This window comes from Gymnoscopelus microlampas, assembly GCF_963454915.1.
Source record: "Gymnoscopelus microlampas genome assembly, chromosome: 12".
In the NCBI taxonomy this organism is placed as follows: Eukaryota; Metazoa; Chordata; class Actinopteri; order Myctophiformes; family Myctophidae; genus Gymnoscopelus; species Gymnoscopelus microlampas.
Genome location: NC_139949.1, coordinates 13,439,216 through 13,465,813, shown reverse-complemented (window position 1 = coordinate 13,465,813; position 26,598 = coordinate 13,439,216). Strand labels below are relative to the sequence as shown.

The following is a 26,598-nucleotide window of genomic DNA, read 5'->3' as shown; positions in this document are numbered from 1 at the left end:
TTGGAGTTACTTAATTGGTATCCTGTATATACATACATTGCAGGGAAAAGGTGACAACCTCGTAGTCCAACATATTTGACATTTACATACTTGCAGTCACCAGTCCCCACCCCCGGGTAATAGGCTCTATGCACAGCAGCCATATTGGAGAGAAATTGGGCCTCTCCCTTACTATCTTCACAGGTGTTACCAATTATTCTAATGAAGGCTCTGTTCCATTTAGTGTAGCACAGTGGTTCTCAAACCTTTTAATTTCAAGGACCACCATCAGAGTGTACAAATACATACATTTGGTTCCATTTGTACGCTCTCAGAGCTACACACCTGTAAGGGGTCATTTGGAACCCCCTCAAGGAACCATGAGGGTACCTGGTCCACACTTTAAGAACCACTGGTGTAGCATAGTGTGTCCAGTGAGCCAACATGCACAATATCAGCACCCTGACTGTTTGACCAGAAAGGAACAAAGCCTTCATTAGTATCATTGGTAACACCTGTGAAGGAAGTAAGAAGAGGCCCAATTTCTTTCCAATATGGCTGCTGTGCATAGAACCTATTCTAACTATTAGGAGCAGTGAATAGTGCAGCACTCAGGGAGCAGTTAGGGGGTTAAGTGTCTTGCTCATTGACACTTTAACACAAAGACTAGGGCTGGGGGCGTGAACTGGGCACCTTCGGTTTCCCAGACAATCCCTTTTATAGCCGCTAGTGGTCCGTGGACCCCATACTTAGAACCGGTGCTCAGTCTACGTATAGTGTACATTTGCAAAAGAATGTTGTCTGAATACTGACTAATAATAATAAGTTAGCTATACATTGCTGAAAGAAAGAAACTACAACTACTAATAATGAACAACAATTTTCAGAACACATTTATTTATTTTGTTTCAGTTGAAACAAGCAAAGGTTATTCATTGCTTTGAATTATGAATGGAATGCTACGGGGCACATTTGGAATTGTATGGAAGCCTACAGTATGTACATAAACGAAAACCCTTCGGCTCCCGACGTATTATATAAAAGAGTTTTAAAATGTTGCATCAAATGACAGCAATTTTAAGCTGGTATTGGCATGTATATTACACAGTCAAACCTGGAAATGTTGGGACATTACACTTGTGAGTAAGGAGAGGGTCCATGTGCACCAGCTCTTTTTATATTTTGATATTTGCAACCCACCAGATTTAGTTTAGCAAACAACAGCCACAAACTGATGATTGCACGCGTCAACCCAACTGGGCAACGCTAACCCCAGAGCTGCAGGGTCATTAAACACAAATTTAGACTAGGTGCTGTCAAAGCCCGAATGAATTTGCACCAACTATTAAAATTCAACAGCCTAATAAATATAGAAAAGATTCTGTGGAATGCAGCATAAATTGCATCTATGAGGAATTATTGGAAATGTGAACCACAACAAGCCATTAAAATGTGACAAGTAATTTTGCTGGTGATGCGTTGTTCTTTTGTGTAGCGCAATGGTTCGGACTTTTAAACTCGCCATGTTATTAGGGGTTGAAACATACAGTTCTTGTCCGGGGCAGCTGTTCTCATCACGGGAAAGACGGAGAGCTTCCCCGATCCCTGTTCTTCAAATGACAGATCAAAAAAGCTTGATGATGCTCTCTCGGGATTTGCCAACTCCGACCCATTTCACTGAAAACAGAAAATGATAAATACGTGTTCAACTCCATATAAAAGCATCCTACCGGTGGTCTGGCATGTTTAGCCCACTGACTATGACTCGTGGTATTAGAGCACGAAGGATTCCAGACTTTTGGTCCCATAGAATCCCCATTTTGGAGAGTCCTAGTGCAAAGTTTTCTAATCAATTTGAAAAAATTACATCTTATTCATTTTAAGATTTACTTATAAAACAAACAAATTAAGTATAGAAAAGGTAATTCATTATTATTAAACTAAATTAAACTTTAATATAAAGACTATTTAGGTTTAATTATACAATTAACAAGCAAACAAGTCAATATAAAATACTTTAATATAAAAAAAAATACATATATAATTTTCTTTTTAAACCTTTGAAAATGTTTGAGAATGCTCAATAAAGTGACACCAAAAGTGTTTAATGGGAAAGTGGCCTATGTTTATTTATGATCTAATATAGTACAGTGTATACGTATGCATGTATTGATTGATTGGTATGGTCCTTTAATGTAACAACACCACTTTCAAGAACATAGTCACGGCAAATACCATGCACCATCTGCATTAAGTTAACCTGAACAAGATCTTTGAGGGTCTTTCTGGGGTGAGAATTCTCATATACACACACGACTAGGGATGGGTATCGTTAGGATTTTTACGAGTCCGGTTCCGGTTCTGCTTATCGGATCCGGTTCCTATCGGTTCCATATTTCGGTTCCAAAATGGTAAAAAAATAAGAGGTCAAATGTTTATTTAATAGAGATGCACCGAATGGAAAATTCTTGGCCGAAACGAATACCGAATACAGGAAACACTTGGCCGAAAACCGAATAGCCGGAAATTATTAATTAAAAAAAAAAATATATACATTTTTTTAAAAGTTTTTTGTACCATTGCTGCCATGGCTGTGCCTCTGTTGTAGAGCTACATGATTATGGCAAAACCTATCATAACTATAATGGGTCCATATTGAGATCAATTATTTAAAACATTTATTTATTGTGTAGAATTATTGATTTACTATTGTATAGTAATAAAATACAATATGCCTCAAAACATTACACTGCCATATTTAAGAAATTAAAACAAATATTGAATAGCCTAGCAAAAGGCATTATAATGTCTGCATTTGCATTATTGCACACACAGCCAAAATGCATTAATAATATTAGGTCTGCCATTCCTTCCTTTTGAAGAAGTCACTTTCAGTTTCATTTTTGAAAGACACACACACACACACACACACAATCAAACAGAAGCGTTCACAGCTGGTGTTAATTATTTAGCCCTGCGCGAGTTCTTAACTAGCGCTGGTTTTCCAACTAACGTTGGGGGGCGATGCGGGGAGGAATGAGGCTGGGCTGAGTGCGCCCGTAGAAAAGCAGCAGTGTCTACTCTTCCATACGGAGAGACGCTACTGATCTATACTTCTCCATACATAGGTGTTTTACCGGATATGTGATTTTTGCTCAGATTGTGCTGTTTGTGTAGGACTTCTAACGCCTTTGTTTGAACGGCTTTTAGCGCATCTAGGAACCGATATGCAGAACCGAAATTACATATTTTGTTTGGGTACCCGGTACCGACAATTTCTTTATCGGTTCCGTACCGGAACCGTATTTCGGTACCCAACCCTACACACGACACACCATGGTATATTGTGATAATATCAGGGTAAGCTTTTTTTCCCCTTTTCTTCCTGTAATGACAAACCGAAAATAGGAGTGTAGTTTTCACCAACCTGGCAACTGCAGGAAATCCTCGATGAAGCGGATGTAGTTTTGCGCCTGGGAGGGCAGGTCCTCAAAGCTCCGCGTTCCCTCGGTACTGCAGCACCAGCCGGGTAACGTCTCATACGTCACCGATACCCGGGTCAAAACATCCATGTTGGCTGGAATAGAAGCACATTGTAAATGGTGATAAACATTTTGTAGCCTGTAACTTTGTCAAACATTTTGAATTTTTGCCAAAAATGGCAAAAATCTACAAGATCAGATCTACAAGCTCACCACGCATCACATTGTGAGCTTGGCGATCTGCTATTGCACTTCAATACATTACAAATCTGACGCCTTCCCAGTATTATTTAAAACATTGCCACAATTAGCAAATTGTACATTGTATTACTATTGAAAATGTATATTTCTGTGATGAATTCTGCAGCCCTGCATGAATTCTATTGGATTAGTGTCAATGATATTCTTCACCGAGCTGTACTCCTTTTCATTAGGACAAAGCATATTTATACCACCATATTTAACCATTTAAAGGGGCATGATAAACTCCAGGCTGATTTTTCTGTAGATTGTAACCTGAACTGGAAAACATACTACAAAATCAACTTGGGGTTTTCATCATGCCCCTTTAAGTGGTTTAATATGGTATCAGTTGAAAGTATCCTCATAAAAATGAATACAGCTCATTAACCCATTAAGACCTGAGGCCGATTCCACAAAATGTCTTCCAAATCATTTTTTGGAAAAAAACGTATGTTGCTATGTCAGTGGTTCTCAAACTTTTTCATGTTAAGGACCCCCAAAATGATGTATTTGGCCGCGGACCCCCATGTGAAAATATTGTGTTCCAGGGACCCCCAGAAGCAAAGATTTGAGTAAAAAATGTTGGCTTTAAACAAATATATATTCAAAGACTAGCACAAATGTTCTCGATTTTACCCACAAATAATGCTTTTTTAGCTCAAATCAAAAAATGACACAGATGCGTTCCAGGTCTTAATGGGTTAACACTAATCGAATACAATTCATACAAGGCTGAATAATTCATCATAAAACTATTACTAAACGAGTGCTTTCCCTGTACGGGTCTGAAGCATGTATGTAAATAGGATGAACCCGATTAGAATCTGAGTGGACATAATGAGGAAGTGGCTCCTCAAAGTGAATCTTGTGTGTCATGTCCGATTCGACCAGCCTGCGGCAACATCAGATAAATTTGCAACATAACATCCTGACCAGCCGGTTAAACAGCAGACAGCACAAATTATTCACACACAAAACTCCATGTAAATTTAATGGCCGTGTGTCTCGCTGTAGAAGCTCACATTTTGCAGTAAATTGCAGACAGTTACTGGAGTTCACAACACGTCAATGTCACACGTTGTGAGCTCGACTGTAATGATCTGGTATATTTTCACAATTTTTTTTAACCTTTTTTTGTTGTTGACATTTTTGAAAATGTTCATCTCTACAATGGCATGCCCAAAATAGCAGAGAACTTGTCCCTTTAAAAACCGCCTTGTGCCACACATTCCCCTCCCGAAATCAAACGCCCTTCCACCCTTTAAAATCTAGGTCAAGTCAGACTTGACCTACTTTTCTACGCTCTTGTCCCCATTGTAGTGGCATTTCCCACTTCCCCCATATCAGATTGTCTACGTTCAGAGGAATATTTTCCTAGAACTACGGATCTTACTTTGTTCTCCTTATTTTCGGCTGCTTATAATGATGGGAAAACTGACCATGCTTCAATGACTGTACTAGAACTAAAGCTTATTCTACGGTGGCACTAAGTTATTCAGCATGAGCACATCAACTAAATTCTTAAAATGGCAGAAACTGTTGGCTCAAGTTAAGACTGATATATAATATAATATCTAGAATATTTGAACCGTGGTAGTAAATGTGCATGCCTCATTTTTGATAATTATTTATAAGATCTACAGAGATATTTCAAGTGTTGTCCTAAAGAGTCAGTTCAGCCCATTTTGACAGTAGAAATTAGGTCATTTCGATCCTCATCTTGCTTGTACAATTATTGGTGCCTTTATTTAATCTCACATTCACAAATCATTGTGTGTGTTTACATTTCTGATGCTGTCTCAGTTGCTGATCAGCATCTACCTACTTTTGTTGCAGTGATTTGTTTTACCATGTTTACCATCACCCACTGTTCCACTCACTCCTTTCATTTATTTCAAAACATTTTGTGCATTTGTGTTCAATTACAGTTTTTGTTTTCTCATACAGCCCTGCATATTAAAATAGTTTTTAGACCGAGTAAAAACTTGAAGGAAACTGAGTGCTCATTCATTTGTAGGGTTGGGGACCGAAATCCACAAATTTTATCTAATTCCGGTTCCGACTATCGGTTCCTAGACGCGCAAATTACAGTTCATAAATGCTAACAAAGGATACAATATCTGCAAGGATATATGCAGCCATCAGCAAAGATCTGTCAGTGGCTACCTACGTCACGCATCAACAAAACAAACGACATGTCCACCCATTAAGATATCAGCAACGAGCTTCTGTGTAGCATGCATGGCTAATGTTAACAGTGTATAGTCCTTTTACTACAAATGCAGATAGCCTACTGCTCTCTCTAGCACTCTTCAGTGTTCTCTTTGGTCAGCTTTCCCTTTATTACCTGGCTCTACTGGAGGTGCTAGTGAGATGCTAACATTGCCGCAACACATTAACTGTACACTCTTTCATATTGATGCCGTGTCCACTCATTATTCTAACCACCAGCCATGGTGTTGAAAGATGCAGTCACTAAGTGCTAAAATAACTGTTCCCCATACCGATGAAAACGCCTATGGTGCATGTATATATGTGCATGCTTGTGCACGTGTAAGGAAGCGTGATTCATTTAAGGGTCCAGTATGTTTCCTACATACAAGACTTAAATAATATAAGCATTTTAGAACAATAGAACGTATACAATTGGGGTGGTAGTATTTGGTCTTCCTCCTCTTCTATTGAGACATTTAGATCTTGTCTATAAGTTGGACACGACCCTGTTCCTGTTTGCGCTTCATTACTGCACAATGGAGAGACACAGTCAAGACAGTGAGCGACCATATGCAACACGACACCAGTCTTGGAAGGGATTCAAACCACCGACATCACAACTGGGCTTGTGCATACATTATATCTCTGCTGTCCAGCGCAAAACTGCTAACTCCAAAACGCTCATTGTTCAGGAAACGAAAAAACAAAATATACGTTTTTCAGAAAATGAAGAAAACCTTATATTTTTAAAACAAAGCAATACTGCCTCATCAAAGTTGGTATAGTGACTGTATATATTGTGAGATACTTGCATGTGTCATTATATTATCAACACTTTACCCAAATCGCGAGTAAATCAACACTTTACCCAGCGCGAGTGGTAGTAGCTCCACTCGCTGCTGAGAGAGGTTTCAAAAGGGTATAGATTCCCAAAAGCTAACAATGGATCTCCAAGCTCACAATGCATCACAACAACGTGTGAATTAATGCCCTGAATGATGCTTCATGACACTTATTATATAGACCTACAATAATAAACAGGACTTTAAATATTACAATAACTTCTGCAAAGACGTAGTAGAACACTAGCGCGACAGAAATGCTATGAACGCCTTTCTTCTTGTCACATTGCTCTCCTCATTAAACACTTCATAGATTTTAGAAATATAATTACTTGTTTTCATAACATTAGCGTCAGTGCTAAGTTTGATAAACAGATACACTGCATAGTTTTAACAGACTACGGGGAGTCTGTTTACGTGTTCCTCCTCCTCGTTCACTGCGCAACGCGCTCTACTCATGCTGTTAAAAGGCAGCGCTGTAGAGGAGAGGGGGGAGTTGTTTGTTTTTGACGGACAGTTTGAGGATCCAATGGAGTTGGGAGTTTTCGTCTGAGGCGCTTTTTAATACTTTTCATTGGTTCAAATGTTTAGATTGTTTACACAGATGTGAAGGGTGTTCAATAGCATTGATTTATGAAAAAAAAGAGATGAAAATGGAGTTAGCTGGTTCATCCTGGACACCGACGATATTATACACGTAGTCACATACTAATAAAATGTTTGTGCAACTAGACCAAACCATGTCTGTTACACCCCTACAATGACAAATGTGTTACCTACCAGGAAAGCTGGGAAGGGGTTTGTCATCTACGGTGTAGGCCACGCCCACTTTGATCTCCTTGAGCGTGTCCAGAATATCGAGCTTTGTTAAAGCGATGCTGGAAGACAAAAGAGAAACCATCAATTTTTTAGGTGAAGTTGTAGGCAATAACATAAAAGATGCATCATAGAACGGTGAACCTTGCCTTTTGTTGTCACCCCTTTATGCAGTTTCAATGCACCCTATGCATATTGCCATATTGTGAAGACATTTACAGGTTTTGCTAATGATACTAATGAAGGCTCTGTTCCATTCTGGTCATACAGAGTCAGGGGTTGCTGATATTGTGCATGTTGGCTCACTGGAAACACTCTGCTACACCAGTGGGTCTAAAGTTGGGGTCCAGGGACCCTCATGGGCTTCCAAATGGCCCCTTGCGGGTGTGTAACTCTGAGAGTTATGGGGGTCGTGGAAACCACTGTGCTACACTAAATGGAACAGAGCCTTCATTAGTATCATTGGTAACACCTGTGAAGGAAGTGATAATATGGCTGCTGTGCATAGAGCCAATTCACCATTCGCAACAAATCAAGTCAAGATGACTGATGACTTACGCAGAGAAGCCGTTGACCATGTGTGCGTATCGGACAAGGATGAGGTCCAGCCAGCCACACCGCCGCCTGCGGCCGGTGGTGACACCAAACTCTCTCCCCTTGGTCTGCAACAGTTCCCCGGTTTCCTAAATGGCAGAAGACAATGCACACAGTCAGCCATATGCATCGATCAATGGGACTGAGTAATTCATTGATATTAAAAGCCGCAATCCGGAACATATTTTAATGAATGAAACTTTATTTTAACTCTTTGCCTGCCATGGACGAGCGCCAAATTCTGCCAAGGCTTTCCCTGCCAACTGAGTTTGGACGAGTTTGTTTTCAGTGGTTTATTATTATTATTATTATTATCATCATCTAGAGTGGTTAAAGGCGGTCTCTCTACTCTTCTATTGAGAAATGTAGACACTGATGTCAGGTAGGGCACCACCTGGATGACAAGTAGCCCTGCCTGAAGCTCAAAAGTTAGAATATCTACCCTGGCCAAGCAGGGATTCCTTGCAACAGTGACCCTCTTGAATGAGGGGTAAATGTTACTGTAATTGCAACAGTGACACCCGGGTTCCCCTTACTTCTGTCTGTCTGTCTGGAGAGGACATAAAACTTACGTATTGTGTATTTAATTCTGAGTTTTGACAAAAGTATAGTACCGCTAAAATCAAGATGCCATTTCAGACCTACGACCCAGGCAAATAGAAGACCTGGGCAGCTTCTCGGCCCAGACCAGAAATAACCATATTTAAACATTAACAACCCCATCTACAGACATTGACTGAGTGGTTTTGTGCATTGAGCGTTATACGTTAAATTTAGAAGGTTTTTTTGTGTGTTAAAATATTAATAGAATAATGGAAAACAAGGCAGGTAGTGCCAGCAAGGTCTTGAGACTTGCCTGCACAAGGCCCTGTGCAACGATGAACATTTGGTAAGCTAGGCTAAACAGGTTATGACCCGTTGTGAAATTGCACATATGCAGGATGTTGAGAGAAATAAAAGAAGTGCTGGAGTTTTCAGAATGCGGTCCTGAAACTCCAGCCTTTGCTCCTATCTGGGGCTGGCTCATACGTCAGCAGTGTTGTGAAACTGCCTGGGCTGTAGATTTGCCTGTACTTCAAGTCTGATGCCCTTTTCTCACTCCAAATGGCCTAGGTTCCTAAAGGCAAACAGACCCTCCCCCTTTGCCTCCACTAATCCATGTAAAAGATTGCCTGATTCATTTGCTTACTCCTTCCTGGGGGTATGTCACACTATAGACCAAAAAGTTAACCTGATTTGAGTGGGACCTTTCTCCGTCAGGCATTAATCACTTATTAACGTATATATACGTTATAGAGTACAGAAGTCCTGACGTCACTCGTCCATCCCCTGGTTCGTAAAGTAATTTCGCTATGGAGAATAACATTAGGTCATCTTAGAATCGTCTCATAAAATCCCAAAAGTAAACAAACTGTCTCAGCGATATTGTCAGGGAGATTACTCTGTATCGTTTATGATAGTCAGTCACTCATATTTGAAACAGTCTGTTTCTGGCGAAAATGTAACTAATTCGTCGGAAGTAACATTAGCGTTTTCTCACCGTCAGTTTGATGGTTCATATCCATAAGAGTCAAACAGCCGGGGTCATTTGTTTATTTCTGGAACACAGTTCTTATTTGACGTGATATTAAACATGTCTATGGGAATTCAGAACGGGGTGGGGGGGGGAACGCGACCCAGGTAGGATGTGTAAATTACGACAGACTTCGGTGCTCTATACTTTGCCGTACAGCGAATAACGAAAATAGCAGCTCTACAAGCTCACAAAGTGTCACGATGCGATGTTGTGAGCTTGTACAGAGCTGACATTTTTGCAACTTTGGAAATATTATTGCCTAAAATGACATGCCCAAATAGGGATGCCAGGTTGAAAGTGGTTAATGAACGGACAGTCGGACACTGATCAATGTGGTCTCTCTACTCACGTTGACCTGCTCTGTGGGGAACGCCCCAACGCCCACCCGGGTGGTGTAAGCTTTGACTACGCCGTACACTCTGCCCACATGGGATGGTGGCACACCTAGCCCAGTACATACTCCGCCCACGGTGCAGTTTGATGACGTCACAAAAGGATAAGTCCCTGGGAGAGAGAAAAAAAAAAGGGCACAATGTTATAGCAATTCAGTAAAGTTCAGTTTTATGTCTGCACCATAAGTTACCATAACTTTGTTTTGCCTAACAGTTAGGCAAACATGAAGCAATTCATTATTACAGTCTAAATGTGTGTATTTATCAGCTTGCCCGGTGGCTGGCCCAAAACATCCGAAGGTTCGTTCATTATATTGATTATTTACTCATTTATTTTTTGCTAGCGATCCAGAGAGGACAGAGAAATGGTCTGTGTGCATGCACGCATGTGTTTGCAAATTAGTGGATTATAGGCGGGCTCTAAACCGGATCTGAGCACTGAGCAGTAGTAAACCGGGCTTAACACGTGCAAGTTTATTTATCTCTAATGGCACATCATCCCCCTGCCCCGCCCAAATAAATAGATAAAGAGCGATATCCCACAAATCTCTCACCAAAGTCGATATCCAGGAGGGCGGCATTGGCCCCCTCCACCAGGATCTTCTTACTGGGTCCAGTAAGGGCTTTGTGCATGAAGTACACTCCATCGGTCACTAGAGGACGCAATCTCTCAGCATAGATCTGTAGAAAACAGCAGAACCATTCCATAGGTTAGTGTGGTATGTACAACATGGCTTCAATTGAAAATGAATCAGCATTTTTTCTTACTGCATTTATGTTTTTGGGGGGGGGTGATGAAAGGACATAGAAAGGGAAGTCTGACAACCCCAAGGGCTGATACAACAGGTTCAATCAGTCAAAGCAAAAGTGCCACCGAGCCGAGGCACCGACCGTGCACTTAACCGTCATTGTGAGACACCTCACTGTGGAACTCGGCATGTCAAACATGGCTGCCACAGTTGCTTTTTTCACTTTGTTTTTATGATTTAATAAGACTATGGGAGTGTGATAAACAAATTATCAGCAAGAACTAGGGCTTTCACAACTAGTGATTTTTTCTAGTTGACAAATTTGACCCACTGGTAGTCGACTAGTGGAGGTTTACCTATTATGTAATAATAAAGACACTCTGGGGCACACCATTTCGCAGCAGCTAGGTTGCCATGACGGATATACACAAACAAACGCACGTGTTGAGAACACTGCAACAAAGAACAACATTTCACAATTGCCACAATCCACATCCATTTTAGCTGCTACAATAAGGAATGGACACTGGACTCACCAAAATGACTGTATCTGCAATTCTGCAGTGTCTCTCGTTAAACAAAGTACACAGTAAATCCAGCTGTTGGTCAATAACAAGGCTAGACTACTCTCTAGCAGTGTTGCCAGATTTTGCGATGTTATCCAACTGGGTGAATATCCAACCTGAAACCAACTTCACCGCGGTCATTACACTATATGCTCCGTTTGTAATTTTAAACAGAAAAACTGTACAGGTGACTATAGTTGAAATTAGCTTGCTACCTTGTAGGACTGCATAAAAATATACTATTTGACTAGTACCAACAAGGTCGAGTGGCTATACTAGACGACTAGTTGGTTAAAGCCCTACCAAGGACATTCACAGTTGCCCTTGGTCGGATAACCTCGGGCAAAGACGAATGCCTGGGCCATTATCTCTTTTTATGGCCCAAATGTACTGCACCATATCACCATGGCTCAAGTTAATGCATTTCACTATGCTAATTGAAAAACATTTTCTAAAGGACTTGAAAACATGTCCAGAGATATTTTGCTGGGTTATTTATTAAAAAAACAAATGTTGTGAAAGAGCTCTATATTCAGACGTTGAAGATACCTGGTCTACTGTATCTTTACAGGCACAGGGAAAGTCACATGTTGAAATCACATGCTGAGCTGCACTCACCTTCAGCTGCTTCAGCTCACCATCAATGTCCACATTCAGATTAGGGTACATTGTCAGGAAGTGCTCAGCCAACACACGGAACCTGCATTAAAAAAAAGGGGGGGGACCGTCTAAGCAATCTGCCCTTCAAGATAAGAACTCATACTTCCTACTGAACACAAAAGTGGTTTCATTATCGTGTTCCAAAAGTATTTGTCCTTCCATTGTTTGGAAATGTTTAAACTTGAAACGGGGAGCTGCGTACTGCACACAGTTATTTCTATTTTCCACGATGTCTATGTCTCCAGTTCGATTCCAGGTCTCTGCTTGCTTTCTTGTCTCTACACTACCCTGTCTTAATACATATCAAAATATTTAATTCAAGCATATTCAATATATTTGGCCATTGTCCGAACCCCGAACCCAACAATCACTATAGAATCAACACACTCACTTCTCCTCGAAGACCTTGAAGTCAGAGACAAGGTCACAGACTCTCAGACCGTTCCGAGCTGCTTTCGAGGAGTAGGCGGGGCCAATTCCCTTCTTGGTGGTTCCCAAACTGGATCACAAACGACAAACAAGGGACACAAAAGATCTCATCAGCACCCATGCATATTTGTCAAGATTTAGGTCAGATAAATTAGCAATTTCGTGGTACCAAAAGTTTAATGAATACAAGAAACAAACCAACTCGTTCTACTCAGGCAAGTGAAGATCCAGACATACAGTACCTGAACCCTAGCATCCCTATTCTGGGGATTACAGTCGGCAAAAACAGCAGTTCTACAAGTTCACAATGCATCGCAACACAATGCGTTGTGAGCTTGTAGATTGGCTATTTCCTACTAAGATTATTTAGTTGAGAGGGCCTAGTATTGAGTGCTTGGAAATCTGGTCAGTTAAGTATAGGGTTTAAGTGGTTATGTTTTAACTGTAACAGGCTTACTTTTTTCCTGCCTGTAGCTGTCTCTGTTGTTCCTGGATCCCATCCACAGCTTGGTGGAAGTTGAACACTGCGGAAAGGAAAATCAACCGCCCATCAGGAAAAAAAATGCCATTGTGACAAAGAATGATTATGAAGTGGGCATTGTGGACACAGACTTAAGTCAAGAGCTGCTGAAGCTGATTTGAAGTTAATATGTCCCTAGCATACTCTAAGCAGGCTTATTTGTTTTGTTTAACATTACTACTATACAGTATAATCTTTACCATGGCCTTTGACCAAGTTTTATCCTTGTTTATATTATACCAGTGTGTGTGTGTGTGTGTGTGTGTGTGTGTGTGTGTGTGTGTGTGTGTGTGTGTGTGTGTGTGAGAGAGAGAGGGGCTTTGCGAGGGGGGTTCCTCTTATGCAATATTTATTTATATTGAAACTCGCCCCTTTTTCCACATCACATGATGTGGAGAGAGTCTGCAAGAGTTTCCCAACATTTGAGATATGCAGGGCCGTACAAATAATTCTTACCAATGTGAGCACGATCAGAAATCTTTAACCTCTCCTCCCATCCTTGCAGCGCTGGACAAGAAAAAGCACATTTCAAACATGTATTCCAAATGATGTAATAAACTAAACAACAACACGGCATATTGACGGTTTCCATTTAATCACTCGTGGCGTACCTTTGCCTTTCTGCAGGTTCTTCTCAGCCTCTTCAAACAGACCAGGTAAGTGTATCACCACCCCATTACCTGTGTCACGGACAGAGAAACTATTACTGAAGCAGCCTGCAACAACCCATTATGCATGTACACTGTTTATGCTCTCTTCATAAAAATGGACGTGTAAGGTTCCACTTGGTTCCATTAGTACACTCCGAGTTAAATTAGCACTGGGAATTTTACTGTGCACTGGCGTACAGTCAAGGTCACAATGCACAGTGTGTCACTGTTGTCACAGGGCCGAGAAATCCAAGGGACTTCCCTCCTCCCCGCGCTACTAGAACAAAGGCAGCTGTGAAAGAATTTTTTGTGACCAGCAGCGTGACATTACATACCAATGAAGGACAGTGCCTTCTTGTTGAGCACGCCACTTGGCAGCAGGTGGAAGTCATACTCCACCGAATCCACCACCACGGTATGACCGGCGTTGTTGCCACCCTGGACAGAAAACATTTAAGTATGCATTTAGTTGTAGTGTGACAATGTAAATACCCGTCCAGCACCATTCAAAAAAGGGGAAGCGAGCCATCATCATGAGACGATAAACTATGTAGAAACTTAACCCATTAAGACCTGAGGCGATTCTTGAAAATGTTTTCTAAATCCGAACAGTTTTTTGAAGAAAAAGAAAATCTGAAAAATATTTTTTCAAGATTTTTCAAAAATAGCAGATATACAAGCTCATAGCGCGGCAAATCTTAAGTGACACAGATGCGTTCCAGGTCTTAATGGGTTAAAGGTGCAATCCGTGACTTTTATGTACTACCTCTGGGATTTGAAGTGAACCCGGATTTGTCGTCTGGTAGTTTTCCTACTAGACACTACACAGGGTCTACATTTCTCATGGGAAGAGTAGGGAGCCACCTCCAAACACTGAGGGTGTGCTAGGCATTGTGTTTACATACTGTACCATACATATTGGTTAAACTAACGTTTCATTCAATAAAACAAGTTATGGCCAGCAGCATTAAACAGGTCAGTTTGTATTATACAAACAATTATCTGCCACCTTGCTGAATGCATTTGTTCACACTCATCGACTCAATTACATGAACAATTGGATTTTATTTAATTAACCACTCTGTGGCTTTAAAGTTGAAGAAGTTCTCACACTACAGGAAGTGCTAGGGCTGCTGTAAAGGCCTTGTTGCACAGATGAGAGCCTATGACTGTTATATCAGTGTTGCCAGATTTTGTGAGAGAATTAAGCAACCAGCCAGGTCTAGGAAAACAAGCCCAAAAGAAGTGACTAGGCCACTTAAACCCTATATACATGGCCTATTTGAAAATAGCCGATCTACAAGTTCACAACGCGTCGCATCTTGTAGCTTGAGGAACAAAGTGACAAAATTTGAAATATTTTAAAAACATTTTAACAATACAAATCTGGTATGGGGGGTATGCCAAAATATTTTCAGATGGGGGGTGGGGGGGTATGCAGACAAATGCATATTAATCTGGGGGTCCTTGCAGGGGTCACCACCATGCCAGCTTGTGATGGACATTTTGATCAATATTACATTTTTGTCACGGACAAACAAAATAACTGGTCAATAATTTTACCAAAAACACAAATGACTAGCCCTAATTGTAAACTAAACGCGTAATGTGGCATAGTGTCTATGACACTAGTCTCATTTTGGGCATTAGATACAAATCTACATAACCATTATCACTACAGGACTATGGTCCAATACAAACATTGAGTAAATGTATTGAACAAATCGACAATTGGAGGTGCCATCATTTTCTTCAATTAAACAAAGGCAAAACTGAAATAATAGTTTATGGAGCCAACAGTCAAAAACCTTGGTGATTTCCGTTCCTCGCCCAAATAAGCACCTTACACTTAGAAACAAGCCCTGAAAACCACAACCCAGCAATGTCTACAAGCAAGCAACTTTAGAAAAACGAGCCCAACTTCGCTTATAATAAGCAGACATGGCAACACTGATAGATCCCTGAGGCGGTGTCATGGGTTCTCACCTCATCACCATCTGGACATCAACCACCTGATTTCACACGTTAAAACATCACATACCTACTGGTACCTACGCACGCGCTAGCTCACTCACGCACGCACACTCACACACAACCAAGCTCACAATGTGTGACTCAGTGACTGACCTCGTAGATCTGCTATTTTCAAAGGATTTTAGACAACTTGTCTAAAACTTGTTTAACGGGACGTTCTTGCATAATGATGCAAAAATAATTTGAAAATAGCCGATCTACAAGCTCGCGATGCGACGCATTGTGGATCTGATCTTGTAGATCTGCTATTTTCAAAAGATTTCTAGACGTTGGTATTGATTGGTACTTTTACTCAAGTAAAAAAAGTGAGTACTTCTTCCACCACTGCGCGTGATCGATACTGTCGTACGACGGAGCGTATAACTATAACACACACAGGGCCATTTTGTATCCAGGTCGCTAACACTAGAGAGCCTCAGAGCCCTGCCACACACACACAGCAATGAATATGTGCCATCTAGCCTCTGATCTTCTAACAACCAATCCGACACGTTGGGATCCACAGTATTCCCCAGACTGTAACGGATTACATCATAACGGTATCGTGTCTTTATATTAGCTGTAGAATACAACTCTCGTAGACGTATTTATGATTCTGACGTTTTCAATCTACCAGAGTTGTAGGGTTCACCCCCCATGGACACAGGGACTTATAGCACTATACCCCGTAGACACTCCAAACATGTACAAATTGAAAATAAAGGTGCTTACCCCCACGCCCCAAATGTAAACTCTCGCTACGGGGTAGTAGTTTAATGTAATAATTCATATCTTTCAATAAAGAAGTGTTTTAATGCCGTCAGTGGCCGAACGCCATTTTTTAACTCTCGTTTACTTCCTGTTTACATTGAGTGTAATTCCGGGTTTCACCAGATGAGCGCGTCACTACCACCCATTGGGAACTTCCGACAGAATCGGCCACAGACGGCATTAAAACACTTCTTTATTGAAAGATATGGATTATTACATTAAACTACTACCCCGTAGCCAGAGTTAACATTTGGGGCGTGGGGGGTAAGCACCTTTATTTTCAATTTGTACATGTTTGGAGTGTCTACGGGGTATAGTGCTGAACGTCCCTGTGTCCATGGGGGGTGAACCCTACAACTCTAGTAGATTAAAAAAGTCAGAATCACAAATACGTCTGCGAGAGTTGTATTCTACAGCTAGATCCGATCCACAGTATTCCCCAGACTGTAACGGATTACATCGTGACGGTATCGTGTACCTTTACATAAGATCTTACCTGACACCTGCACACGATGTCCGCGTCCATGGCGAGCAGGTCGACCACCTTCCCTTTGCCCTCGTCGCCCCACTGCGCCCCCAGGACCACCGTCACCTTGTTGCGGGGCTCCCTGGGCGCGCGGAGGGCCTCCTGGCTGGAGGAGTCCCGCGGCCGCTTGGTCGCCGGCTCGCCGTTGAGGGAGGCGGCGGCGCTGCTGGTTGTTTCCTGGCCGTTGGACAACATGGTGTTGGACGCCATGCTGCTCTCTAGTGCTGTGTGTGTGTGTGTGTGTGTGCTGAGGAGGTTCAATGGCCTCGCCGCCGGAAAATGCTTTTAGCGCGGTTCTGGCGTCACACGGCGTTGCCAGATTCCGCGAGAGAAACAAGCCAACCACCGGGGGTCTGTGAAAACTAAAAGCCCAGAAGAAGCGACTCTCTCACTTCAGGCCAGTGGTTCTCCCCTTAACTCTGTCTCTGACAGTGTAAAAATGGAACCAAATGGACCCGTTAGGGTCCATTTGGTTCCATTTGTACACTGTCAGAGTGGCTGGAACCAAACCAATGTACACTGGGAAAAAAACGCAACCCGCAACTACCAATATTTAAAAGAGACTTTACAGGAAATACAAGCCCAAAGTCGCTTATAATAAGCGGACATGGCAACGCTGGTGTCAGAGGAAGTGCATTTCTGACTTCTCCCAGCAGATGTCAGTGTTTTCTTCTGAATGCTATTTTTGTAACCCTCCCCCCCACCTTTAATACATTTCTTTAATTATTGTATTGTTTTCAATAAACAGACACAAAACAATCACGTTATCATACAACATACATAATACCAAAACAGTACAAAGCCACAATTAGTCCCAAAAGTATACAGACATGCTCTCTATTAGCTATTAATTACACTGTCCATTGGCATTTCCATAGAATCATTATAATGAGTCAGGTCATGCTTGTGTACTGCAGGCATGACTGCAGGACTGACTGTTCTGCTGACCTTGTGTCCTCTCCCCTAATGAATGCTTTCACAATATGAATAAAGGTCCCTTTATTAACTCATGTCTATTTCAAAGACTCTTGTTTCCAAAGGCCTTTTTTATTCTAATCTAGATCTTTCTTTTTATGTTCTGTATGGTACAGACTAATGAAACTCTGTTGCTATGTCGACAATGAATCAGTCTATGTGGTTAAAATGACAGTAAAGAGGTGTGCTGTCCCCCAGAAGAGAGTCACAAGATGTTTTGACATGATTTCATTAGATCCAGAACATCTTCAATAGCGCTGTTATTCATATTGGATCATGGTTAGCAAAAACAAAAACTCTGTCCCAGTGTGAAACCACTTAACCCTCTAAGTCTTTGAATCAGGGCAATTAAGAGGGCCCTTAGCCAGCCTAAACCAATGGGTGTCAAAGTGGGGTCCGGGGACCCCCAGGGGTCCAATGAGGAACAGATTAATTTCACCAGAGTTAGCCCAGTGAGAGGATGTATGAGAATGACTATTGTATTCAAATCATAGGCTACACTTTCTCCACTGTTATCTCCCCACCTACAGTATAGTCAGTTATAATATTCTGTACAAAATCTAATCTAACAAAATAATCTCTTTCTGGGGTCCCTGGCACCAAATATTTTAAAATCAGGGTCCATGGTCTAATACGTATCAATATGGGGGTCCTTGACATGAAAATGTTTTTTATTTTGATGATACCTGGAAGTCAAACCGATATTGCCTGAACTAAAGTGGTTTAACTGTACAATGTTGCCCTGAGTCAATGACCAAAACATAAAAACATAGCTTTGGTATATAAATAAAGTATTTAAACAATCAAACATTCTTCTTTACGTACTCATGCACAACATGAATATAATTATGCATGTGCATAACACGTCCCTAAAAACAATTAAAAGTGATATTTATCTTGCCAATTGGTGGCGCTGTGTCCCATGCGGCTTTGCTTCCAGAAAGGACTTCCCTCTCCACCTTCCCACCAGACAGAGGGTCAAACACTTTTCATTTGATAGGACACTGCCTCTAGCATAGAGGGTTAAGAATAAACAGCTTTAAACCTGACCTTGATCTTTCTTGTTTTGTATTTTGTATCTACTCTTCTCCTGCTGGAATGAAGCACATTATATAGAGAGCATGAAATGACACTGGTCTCAAGCCATCTAGTTCATCTTGTTGTTGTTTTTATTGCTGAAAAACTACGTATTTTTTATTCCAATCCTCAATGAATCATCTAAATGTTTGAATAAGTAAGTACTAAGTAGCCTATCTCCTTCTGTAGCATGAGGCAACCTAGCTAGGATGTACAAGTACACAACTTATGTCTGAGGGACTTACCCCCAATCCAACCCTTGGTGCTGAGTGCCAAGCATGGAGGCACAACGTACCATTTTTTTAGTCTTTGGTATGACCCTGACCTCCCAGTCTCAGTGTGGACACCATAGAGTTAAAAATAGGTGGACACTCTTAACCACAAGGCCACTGAGCTGGAATGAGAATTTAGAATACCTAATTGCTAATTAAGTAGCTGATAGTTGCAATCCTGCTGCAAGTCCAAAATAAGTTTCATCAAATATACAGTATTTCCTACAATTCCTCATCCATCGTGTGCACTGTTAACACAAAACCTTTTCATGTTAAGGACCCCCAAAATTACATGTATTTGGCCACGGACCCCCCCATCTCAAAATATGTTGTTCCAGGGACCCCCAGAAGCAAAGATTTGAGTTACAAATGTTGACTTTAAAATATATATTCAAAGATTTGTGCATATTTCGCAAATCTGCGATTTAAAAAAAATAGCAGATCTACAAGCTCATAGCGCGGAACTCGGTGCTGCGCTATGAGCTTGTATGTGCTATTTTTGGATAGCCAAAGTATAATAATGGTGTGGTTAAAATGATTGTGACGCGATATTAACTTATTTAGCGGGGGACCCCCTGGTACCCCGCCAAGTACCCCTGGGGGTCCCCAGACCCCACTTTGAGAACCAATGGCCTAGAGAAGACCATTCTCTGAACAGTAGACCAGAGCACTTCTGTTGCCTTCAGCAGTATTTGGGAGTCTGGTTAACATGTGACCTTTTAAAGCTGCAGCGTCATCAATGCAGAACTGAAAGCTGGCTTAGTGGTTATTGCTTTTTGGTGCAAATATGTTTACATACAGTACATGTGATTAAAATAAGAATCCCCACATGTTTATGTGAAGCTTTGGTTAATGTATAATTTGAGTCTTCATAAATGTGGTAGTAACTTTGCAGTTTGGAATTAATTCTCAAAATGGACATACGTATGTCACATTTACACAGTTGTCTTAATTGTTGTATTTTTTCCTAAATAAGTGTGTCTAATGTAGCTTCTTGAGTATGGACTTACTTTATTTACTGAATGTATTCTTGTTTAAATACATTACATTAATGTAATGTTTGTTCATAGGCCAAACAGACTCAGCCACGCAGAAATATTTACTCCCAGTTTTTATTTGCAAAAAAATATATATTTTAAAAGTATACAACCTTTTTTGAGGGTTTATTGGCACTGCAGATACAACCATAGTCTCACCTTTCACATTATGCCAGGCCTAAGGGTTCCCAAACCTTTCCTTGACAAAGACCCCCAAATAGCATTAGCCTCTGGCTGTGGCCCCAATAGCGGACAAAAAAAGAAATAGCTCTAGATCTGTAGAGCCTCTACCCTTGGGCCCCCTGGCAGTTCCCTCCTTGAATACATGTGACATACAGTATTTCCTTGAAAACATGTGACATACAGTATTTCCTTGAAAACGTGACAGTATATCACCAAAGCTTCCTCGCTACACTGTACATTTGCTGCATATGTTTGTAGGCAAGCTGAGCAGTGGCCTACAAAACTGACAGGCAGCCGTCATAAAGCATTGGCTGTCAATTCATAGGTCATCCCCCAGCTTCCTATTCAACGCTGCCCACACTATGACATTCTCAATGTCTGAATGGATGTTGTGTCAGAAGTAAGTCCTGCATGTCACTGTAGTCTGGCACTAGTCATGCATTAATCATTTAATGTTGGGTTGTGTCACAATGCCAAAGCCTTTTATGAAACTTTTATGAAAGCATTTTAAATTCTGATTATGATGGACCGTTTACCACCTCCCTGGATGCATAAAACTTTATTGAATGGTGAACTTTGAAGCCATCTACATCTCTCCTTAACCATGCTACAATATACAAGTAAAGTTTATTATTCCCTCTTTTTTTCCCCTCCCCACTTCTCTCTTACTTGATCATTCCTAGATGACCGTAATATTATTGCCATTATGCGTAACTCTGACCCAGCCACGGCTTATTTATTGAAATGTTGGTGACCAAGGTACCACCTAATTCTACATTTACATCTGTTGTAAGTCACTGTGGGTAACCCTAACCCTAACCCTAATGTAAAAATGTTCCATTTATTTTCTCGTTTTGTGATCTTGCGATCCACCTTGGATCTACACCATCCACTGTGGATTGACATTATATACACCCACACTACTGGGGGCAGATTGTCTATGTAAAGTTTGACTATGTTTATACCTGTTACAACCACTGTTAATATACTGTTAATATACTACTATTAATAATAGTATGCTTTGACCACATTTATATCTATACCTGCTAATAGCTCATACACCAGTCTTTAAAAAAATATATATATCATTATCACAATTATAATGTTTTGCCCCTAGCTATATCCTTGTCTTTACTGTGTTTCATATCTGCGGTATTGCCATGACTACTGAATTTCCCCTGTGGGATCAATACAGGTCTATCTATACTGTGCACAGAAAGGAGAAGCCGTCATAGAACTACAACGATGCAGTCTGACAGAGATAAGATTTTACAGGTAAAATGACATGTCGGTTACAACGCGTCCTCGCAGACATCAGGTCAAAGTGTTCTGCTGTATTTATTACCCCACGTCTTCACAGAGTGAGTGTCACGGTTGTCTGCGGTGGCTCCTTGTAAGTAACAGCACTTCCACTGGAACAGAAGCAACTTCCACATGGAGTTGCTGTTACATTCAGGGAGCGCCAATGACGTCCAACCCCCACAATACACGGTTCCTTCCTCTGTGTGAGAGACAGCACCGCAGTAGACAATGGGGTGTGTATGTACAGTGTGTGCTGTATATCACACTGTCCCCCCTTTCCCGCTCAGAGGTAGTAGCCGGTGCTGGAACATCTGAAACGCAGAAAAGCAGAATAGAGACAACGTTAGCAAGAGTAACTGCAGTGGTGTCAAGTCAGGACTTGGACTCTGCAACAGAGACTTCAGTTTATCTGAGCAGCCTGGAGTTGTAACTGACTTTGACCCATTGATTTCCTCCTCCCAGTTTTATGACTTGAAATGGACAGCATCATCAGTAACACTCCTCCAACAGGCTGGCCAAAGGGCCAAGGCCTGTGCAGATAACACAGGTTTTATGGTGCTAGTCAACACGAGGGCCTTTTCAATGTGTGAACATACACTGGGTGTGTCTGACAGTTAGCGATTAAGTTCTGAACCTCTCATATACCTTATAATCGTTTTCCTTTACTTCATAAGTCCAAAAGATGTGTTTCACATTTTGAAAGTTATGCTGTCAGTTTAAATCTAGTTTAAGTTTTATTTTTCTTCAACTATAGTTTTATTTTGCATCCCTTTTAAACCCTCTCTCTCTTCATATCTGACACTCCCTGCTGTATCTCTGTAGACTTTGCCTGGCAGTAAATCTCTGTCCACCTTCCTTTGCACCTTCAGAAAAACAAAACAATAAAGCAATTAAAAAGGCACAAGCTGCATCTTGTCAACCAGCCCGTCTTACCTTTAGTTAAAACTTGGCAGTGTGATTTATTCTCCTTCATATTAGTTTCAACTATAACTACTTCAACTATATCTCATCACTCCCCACCTCTCTATCTCTCTCTGTCCACTCGCTCCTCTCTCTCTCTCTCTCTTTACTGTGTGTGCTATACATGTGCATGCTGGTTTAGCATTATTATTAGAACTAGGCCTACTCCATATCACGTTCTACTAGTGCCAAACAACAACGGCGAAATAGCCTACTATTTCCTACATTTCAAACAAATCCAATCACCAAATTATGAGATATATTAGCCATTATGGGTGAGTTTTTTTTAAGCTGAAGCACACACTGAACAAGAAGGCTAGTCTTCCTCAAATATTACATTATAGCCTCTTAGGGAAGTGAAAGTTTAACCCAGGAAGTAGTTTACTTGATACAATAAGACATACTAGACATTGGATTATGCCGTACATGTGAGGAACTGTACCTGAAATGTACTCACCCTCAGATGCCATTATGGCCCAGTGGATCTCTCAGGAGGAGCGGCTGGGGGGCCTCGACGCAGACACCATTCAAGGCGATAGAGCGGCATAGCAGACATGTGGAGACACATTGCAAGACAGCACTCAAGACCATAAATGCAAGAGCAAGACACCCAAAGGCGAGAGATCCCCCACCGAACGATATAACAGCAGAGAGATGAACGTTTAGGGGTGAATATGTCAGCAACGCAATGGGCCTGAGAGGCAGAGCAGCCAGTTTTTGAGATCAGGAGTTGAGGAATAGTTAATTATTAAACATCCAGTCAATATTTAACTGGTCTGACGCCCTGCCCCTCAATCTAACATCCTGATTCCATACTGACACTGAGGGTAGGGCCTCTCTACCTATACAATGTGAATAAAATACATCTCAACAGGTATATAAGTGTGTTGATCTACTGTATCATCGATGGGTACTATCTGCTATTTGTAGTCTACTGTCTGTATGTTCCGAAATAGCAGTTAGTCTGCTGTCTGTGGTGAGCCTGTGTTAATTGTTAAGATTATGAGTTGTTGCACCACAAGTGCCAAACCAAATTCCTTACATGGACCTCAGTTTAGTTTGTGCTCTTATTCAGTGGCAAAAAAAATCCCATCAACGGTATATCCTATAGTATGCAATGATTTATGTATTTATTTACAGCGTGATTCCTAGAGGCCGAGCCATCTTACCCTGCGTTTTAACAGCGGGCAACTCTGGGCGACGTCGTCCAAAAATATAATGAAAGTCTATGAGAGCCGGCGATCGGGCGAAGTGGGCGGGGGGGCGATGAAAGATGGATTTCCTTTATCTTTTTGGGCGATATCGCCCGGCATCGCCGAGAGTTGCCCGCTGTTAAAACGCAGGGTGAGGGTCTGTCTGTCTTGAATGTGTTTCAGCGGCTAATCTCGGAAACCAACTGGACTGTCCAGCGGCTAAGTTCTGAAACTTTGCCCAAATATGGAGATGACTGACATCATAGTACTGCCATCATAGATGGCTAACCTCATAGACTGGAAACAGAAAGTCTGAGATCCACCCGCCCTGTCCTGTTTTCATTGCAAATGACTGCAAATTAAGACACCCTTAAGACAATAATGAATAAAAATGACCGACATTTTGGAATTTCAAATCAATTAGGATTCATGTTGAGACTCTGATTGTAAACATAAGGTTTTACTTATTACAGTGGTTTGGCATAATATATTGTGGGCTTTTATTATTTTTGGTTATCTGCGCACTGCTATTGAGCACAGCAGGTAACCAGTGGTGGAAAAAGTACTCAAGTAAAAGTATCAATACTGCATAGTAGAAATACTCTGTTACAAGTAAAAGTCCGGAATTAAAAATGTACTTGTTTAAAAGTACAATAGTATTGGTATCAAAATGTACTTAAAGTACCAGAAGTAGAAAGTACTCAGTATGCAGAATGTCCCATTTCACAAGTTTTCAAATGCATATAATGTAGTCGCATCGCGACACATTGTGAGCTTGTAGATCGGCTATTTTCAAATGGCCAAAATGTATACAGGGCTGAAGTGGTAAATGTATGTTTTGTAATAATAATCAAAATCTACAAAGTAACTAGTAACTAAAGTTGTCAAATAATTGTAGTGGAGTAAATGTACAATATTTGCCTCTGAGGTGCAGTGGAGTAGAAGTAAAAGTACTGGAAATTGGAAATACTCCAGTTAAGTAAAAAGTACCTCAAAATTGTACTTACGTACAGTACTTGAGTAAATGTACTTAGTTACTTTCCACCACTGCAGGTAACCTAATCTTCCATTTGAAGTTGTATTGCACAACCCACACTTTCGATATCGGTGGGGCAAAGGCCATTATTAGTTTGATCTGATTAAGATCCACTATGTATTTTAATGTAGTTTGATGCCTAAATAAAAGAGGAACTGTGGATTTCAGGTGTGCAGGCTCTACTTTCATGCAGTGCACAGCTCGCACCTTCATGCATAGTAACATGGCAGGAATAGACGTGATAATAGTAATAGTTAACCATGTATACTTGTGTGTACAACAGATAGCAGATCTACAAGCGTTCTACAAGTGTTGCTATGAGACTTGTTGTGAGCTTGTAGATCTGTAGTTTTTGAAAACTGTGACATCATAATGACATGTCCAAAATAGGGATGCTAGGCTGAAAGTGATTAAATGTAATTTATGCTTCGTCGCTAAAAATAAGAGATTTTGGCGACACCATTGCGCGACAAATGTTGTGTAGCTATACGCCACACATGCTGATAGGTCCACTTCATTACACACACATTAACTCACTCTTTCGCTTGCACACACAGGCACACACCCACATCCAGATCTAATTACTGGAATAAGCAAATATGAAGTGCTATTAAGCAATAGCCCAGAAGGAAGGACAAGACTCTGGACTCTAGTCACCAAACATACAATAAAGAGTCTTATGAAGAAAAGGTTTTGTGAAGAGAAGTTCACGTCTACATTATTATGTGTACGGTCATATGAGATCATACAGATTGCATGGACTAAACATGGCAAATGTGCACTCAATATTTGTTTCCTTTTTTTGTAATAGATATTTATATGGTATGCAAACATAAATCACTTTTGAATGTAGAAGCCTTTTTTTTTAAACAAAACGCTTGAACTGGGATCCTTCAATTTGAGTGTAGACTACGTAGAACCAAAATTATTTTACATGAAGGATTTAAAGAACACAGAGCAACAACAGGAGTATCACAGAATGAGAATGAGAATGACTATCACAAAATGCAGAACACAGCATCTTTTATTTATTAGCTAAGTGACAAATTGGTGATGAATATCTGTTTACACACACACACACACACGCACACACACACACACACACACACACACACACACACACACACACACACACACACACACACACACACACACAGAGAGAGAGAGAGAGAGAGAGAGAGAAGACAGCCACTTTAAATCAGGCAACCTTTTGCCAAAAAACATGTGCAGCATAGACAAATGATCCTAGAATAATACATGCAGTACATATAAGGTACCATTGTTCTTTAAAAATGCTGGATTTTCCCAGTTTTACTCCGATCTAAACCAATGTGCTGTGCAGTCTTCCCTTGCCGGGTAGTAAATCAAGTTTCATTGCTTTCAAAGCTGAGATTCACTGCTTGTAAAATGATACCCACTACCTCAATTAAAAGCATAAAGGGATGCAGTATTTGAGTGTATTACTGGAGTCATCTTATCTCTGAAGTTCAAGGGATTGGTGTGCTAGTGTACAGAGTCCAGTGTCACCAAAGGAGAGCCAC

General features: G+C 40.9%; 1 protein-coding gene across 1 annotated transcript; it reads right to left on the bottom strand.

Annotated features, from left to right (window-relative positions):
* Positions 1-859: 859 nt before the first annotated feature.
* adssl (adenylosuccinate synthase, like) lies at positions 860-17,305 on the bottom strand. Its single transcript, XM_084075065.1, has 13 exons — positions 16,993-17,305; positions 14,048-14,150; positions 13,674-13,742; positions 13,519-13,569; positions 13,000-13,066; positions 12,505-12,612; positions 12,072-12,153; positions 10,693-10,819; positions 10,096-10,250; positions 8,135-8,259; positions 7,541-7,638; positions 3,407-3,556; positions 860-1,656 (listed from the first exon to the last, which is right to left on the bottom strand). The coding sequence occupies exons 1-13, from the start codon at positions 17,230-17,232 to the stop codon at positions 1,604-1,606; spliced, it is 1,428 nt and encodes a 475-aa protein (XP_083931191.1). The 5' UTR covers positions 17,233-17,305; the 3' UTR covers positions 860-1,603.
* Between the last annotated feature and the right edge of the window lie 9,293 nt (positions 17,306-26,598).

Coding starts and splice junctions, on each gene's coding strand:
- adssl (XM_084075065.1), bottom strand. CDS start 17,232: ATGGCGTCCAACACCATGTTGTCCAACGGCCAGGAAACAACCAGCAGC. Junction 13,067..13,518: donor TTCTGATCGTGCTCACATTG/GTAAGAATTATT, acceptor TCCTTTCCGCAG/TGTTCAACTTCCACCAAGCT. Junction 12,154..12,504: donor TTCAAGGTCTTCGAGGAGAA/GTGAGTGTGTTG, acceptor TTTTTAATGCAG/GTTCCGTGTGTTGGCTGAGC.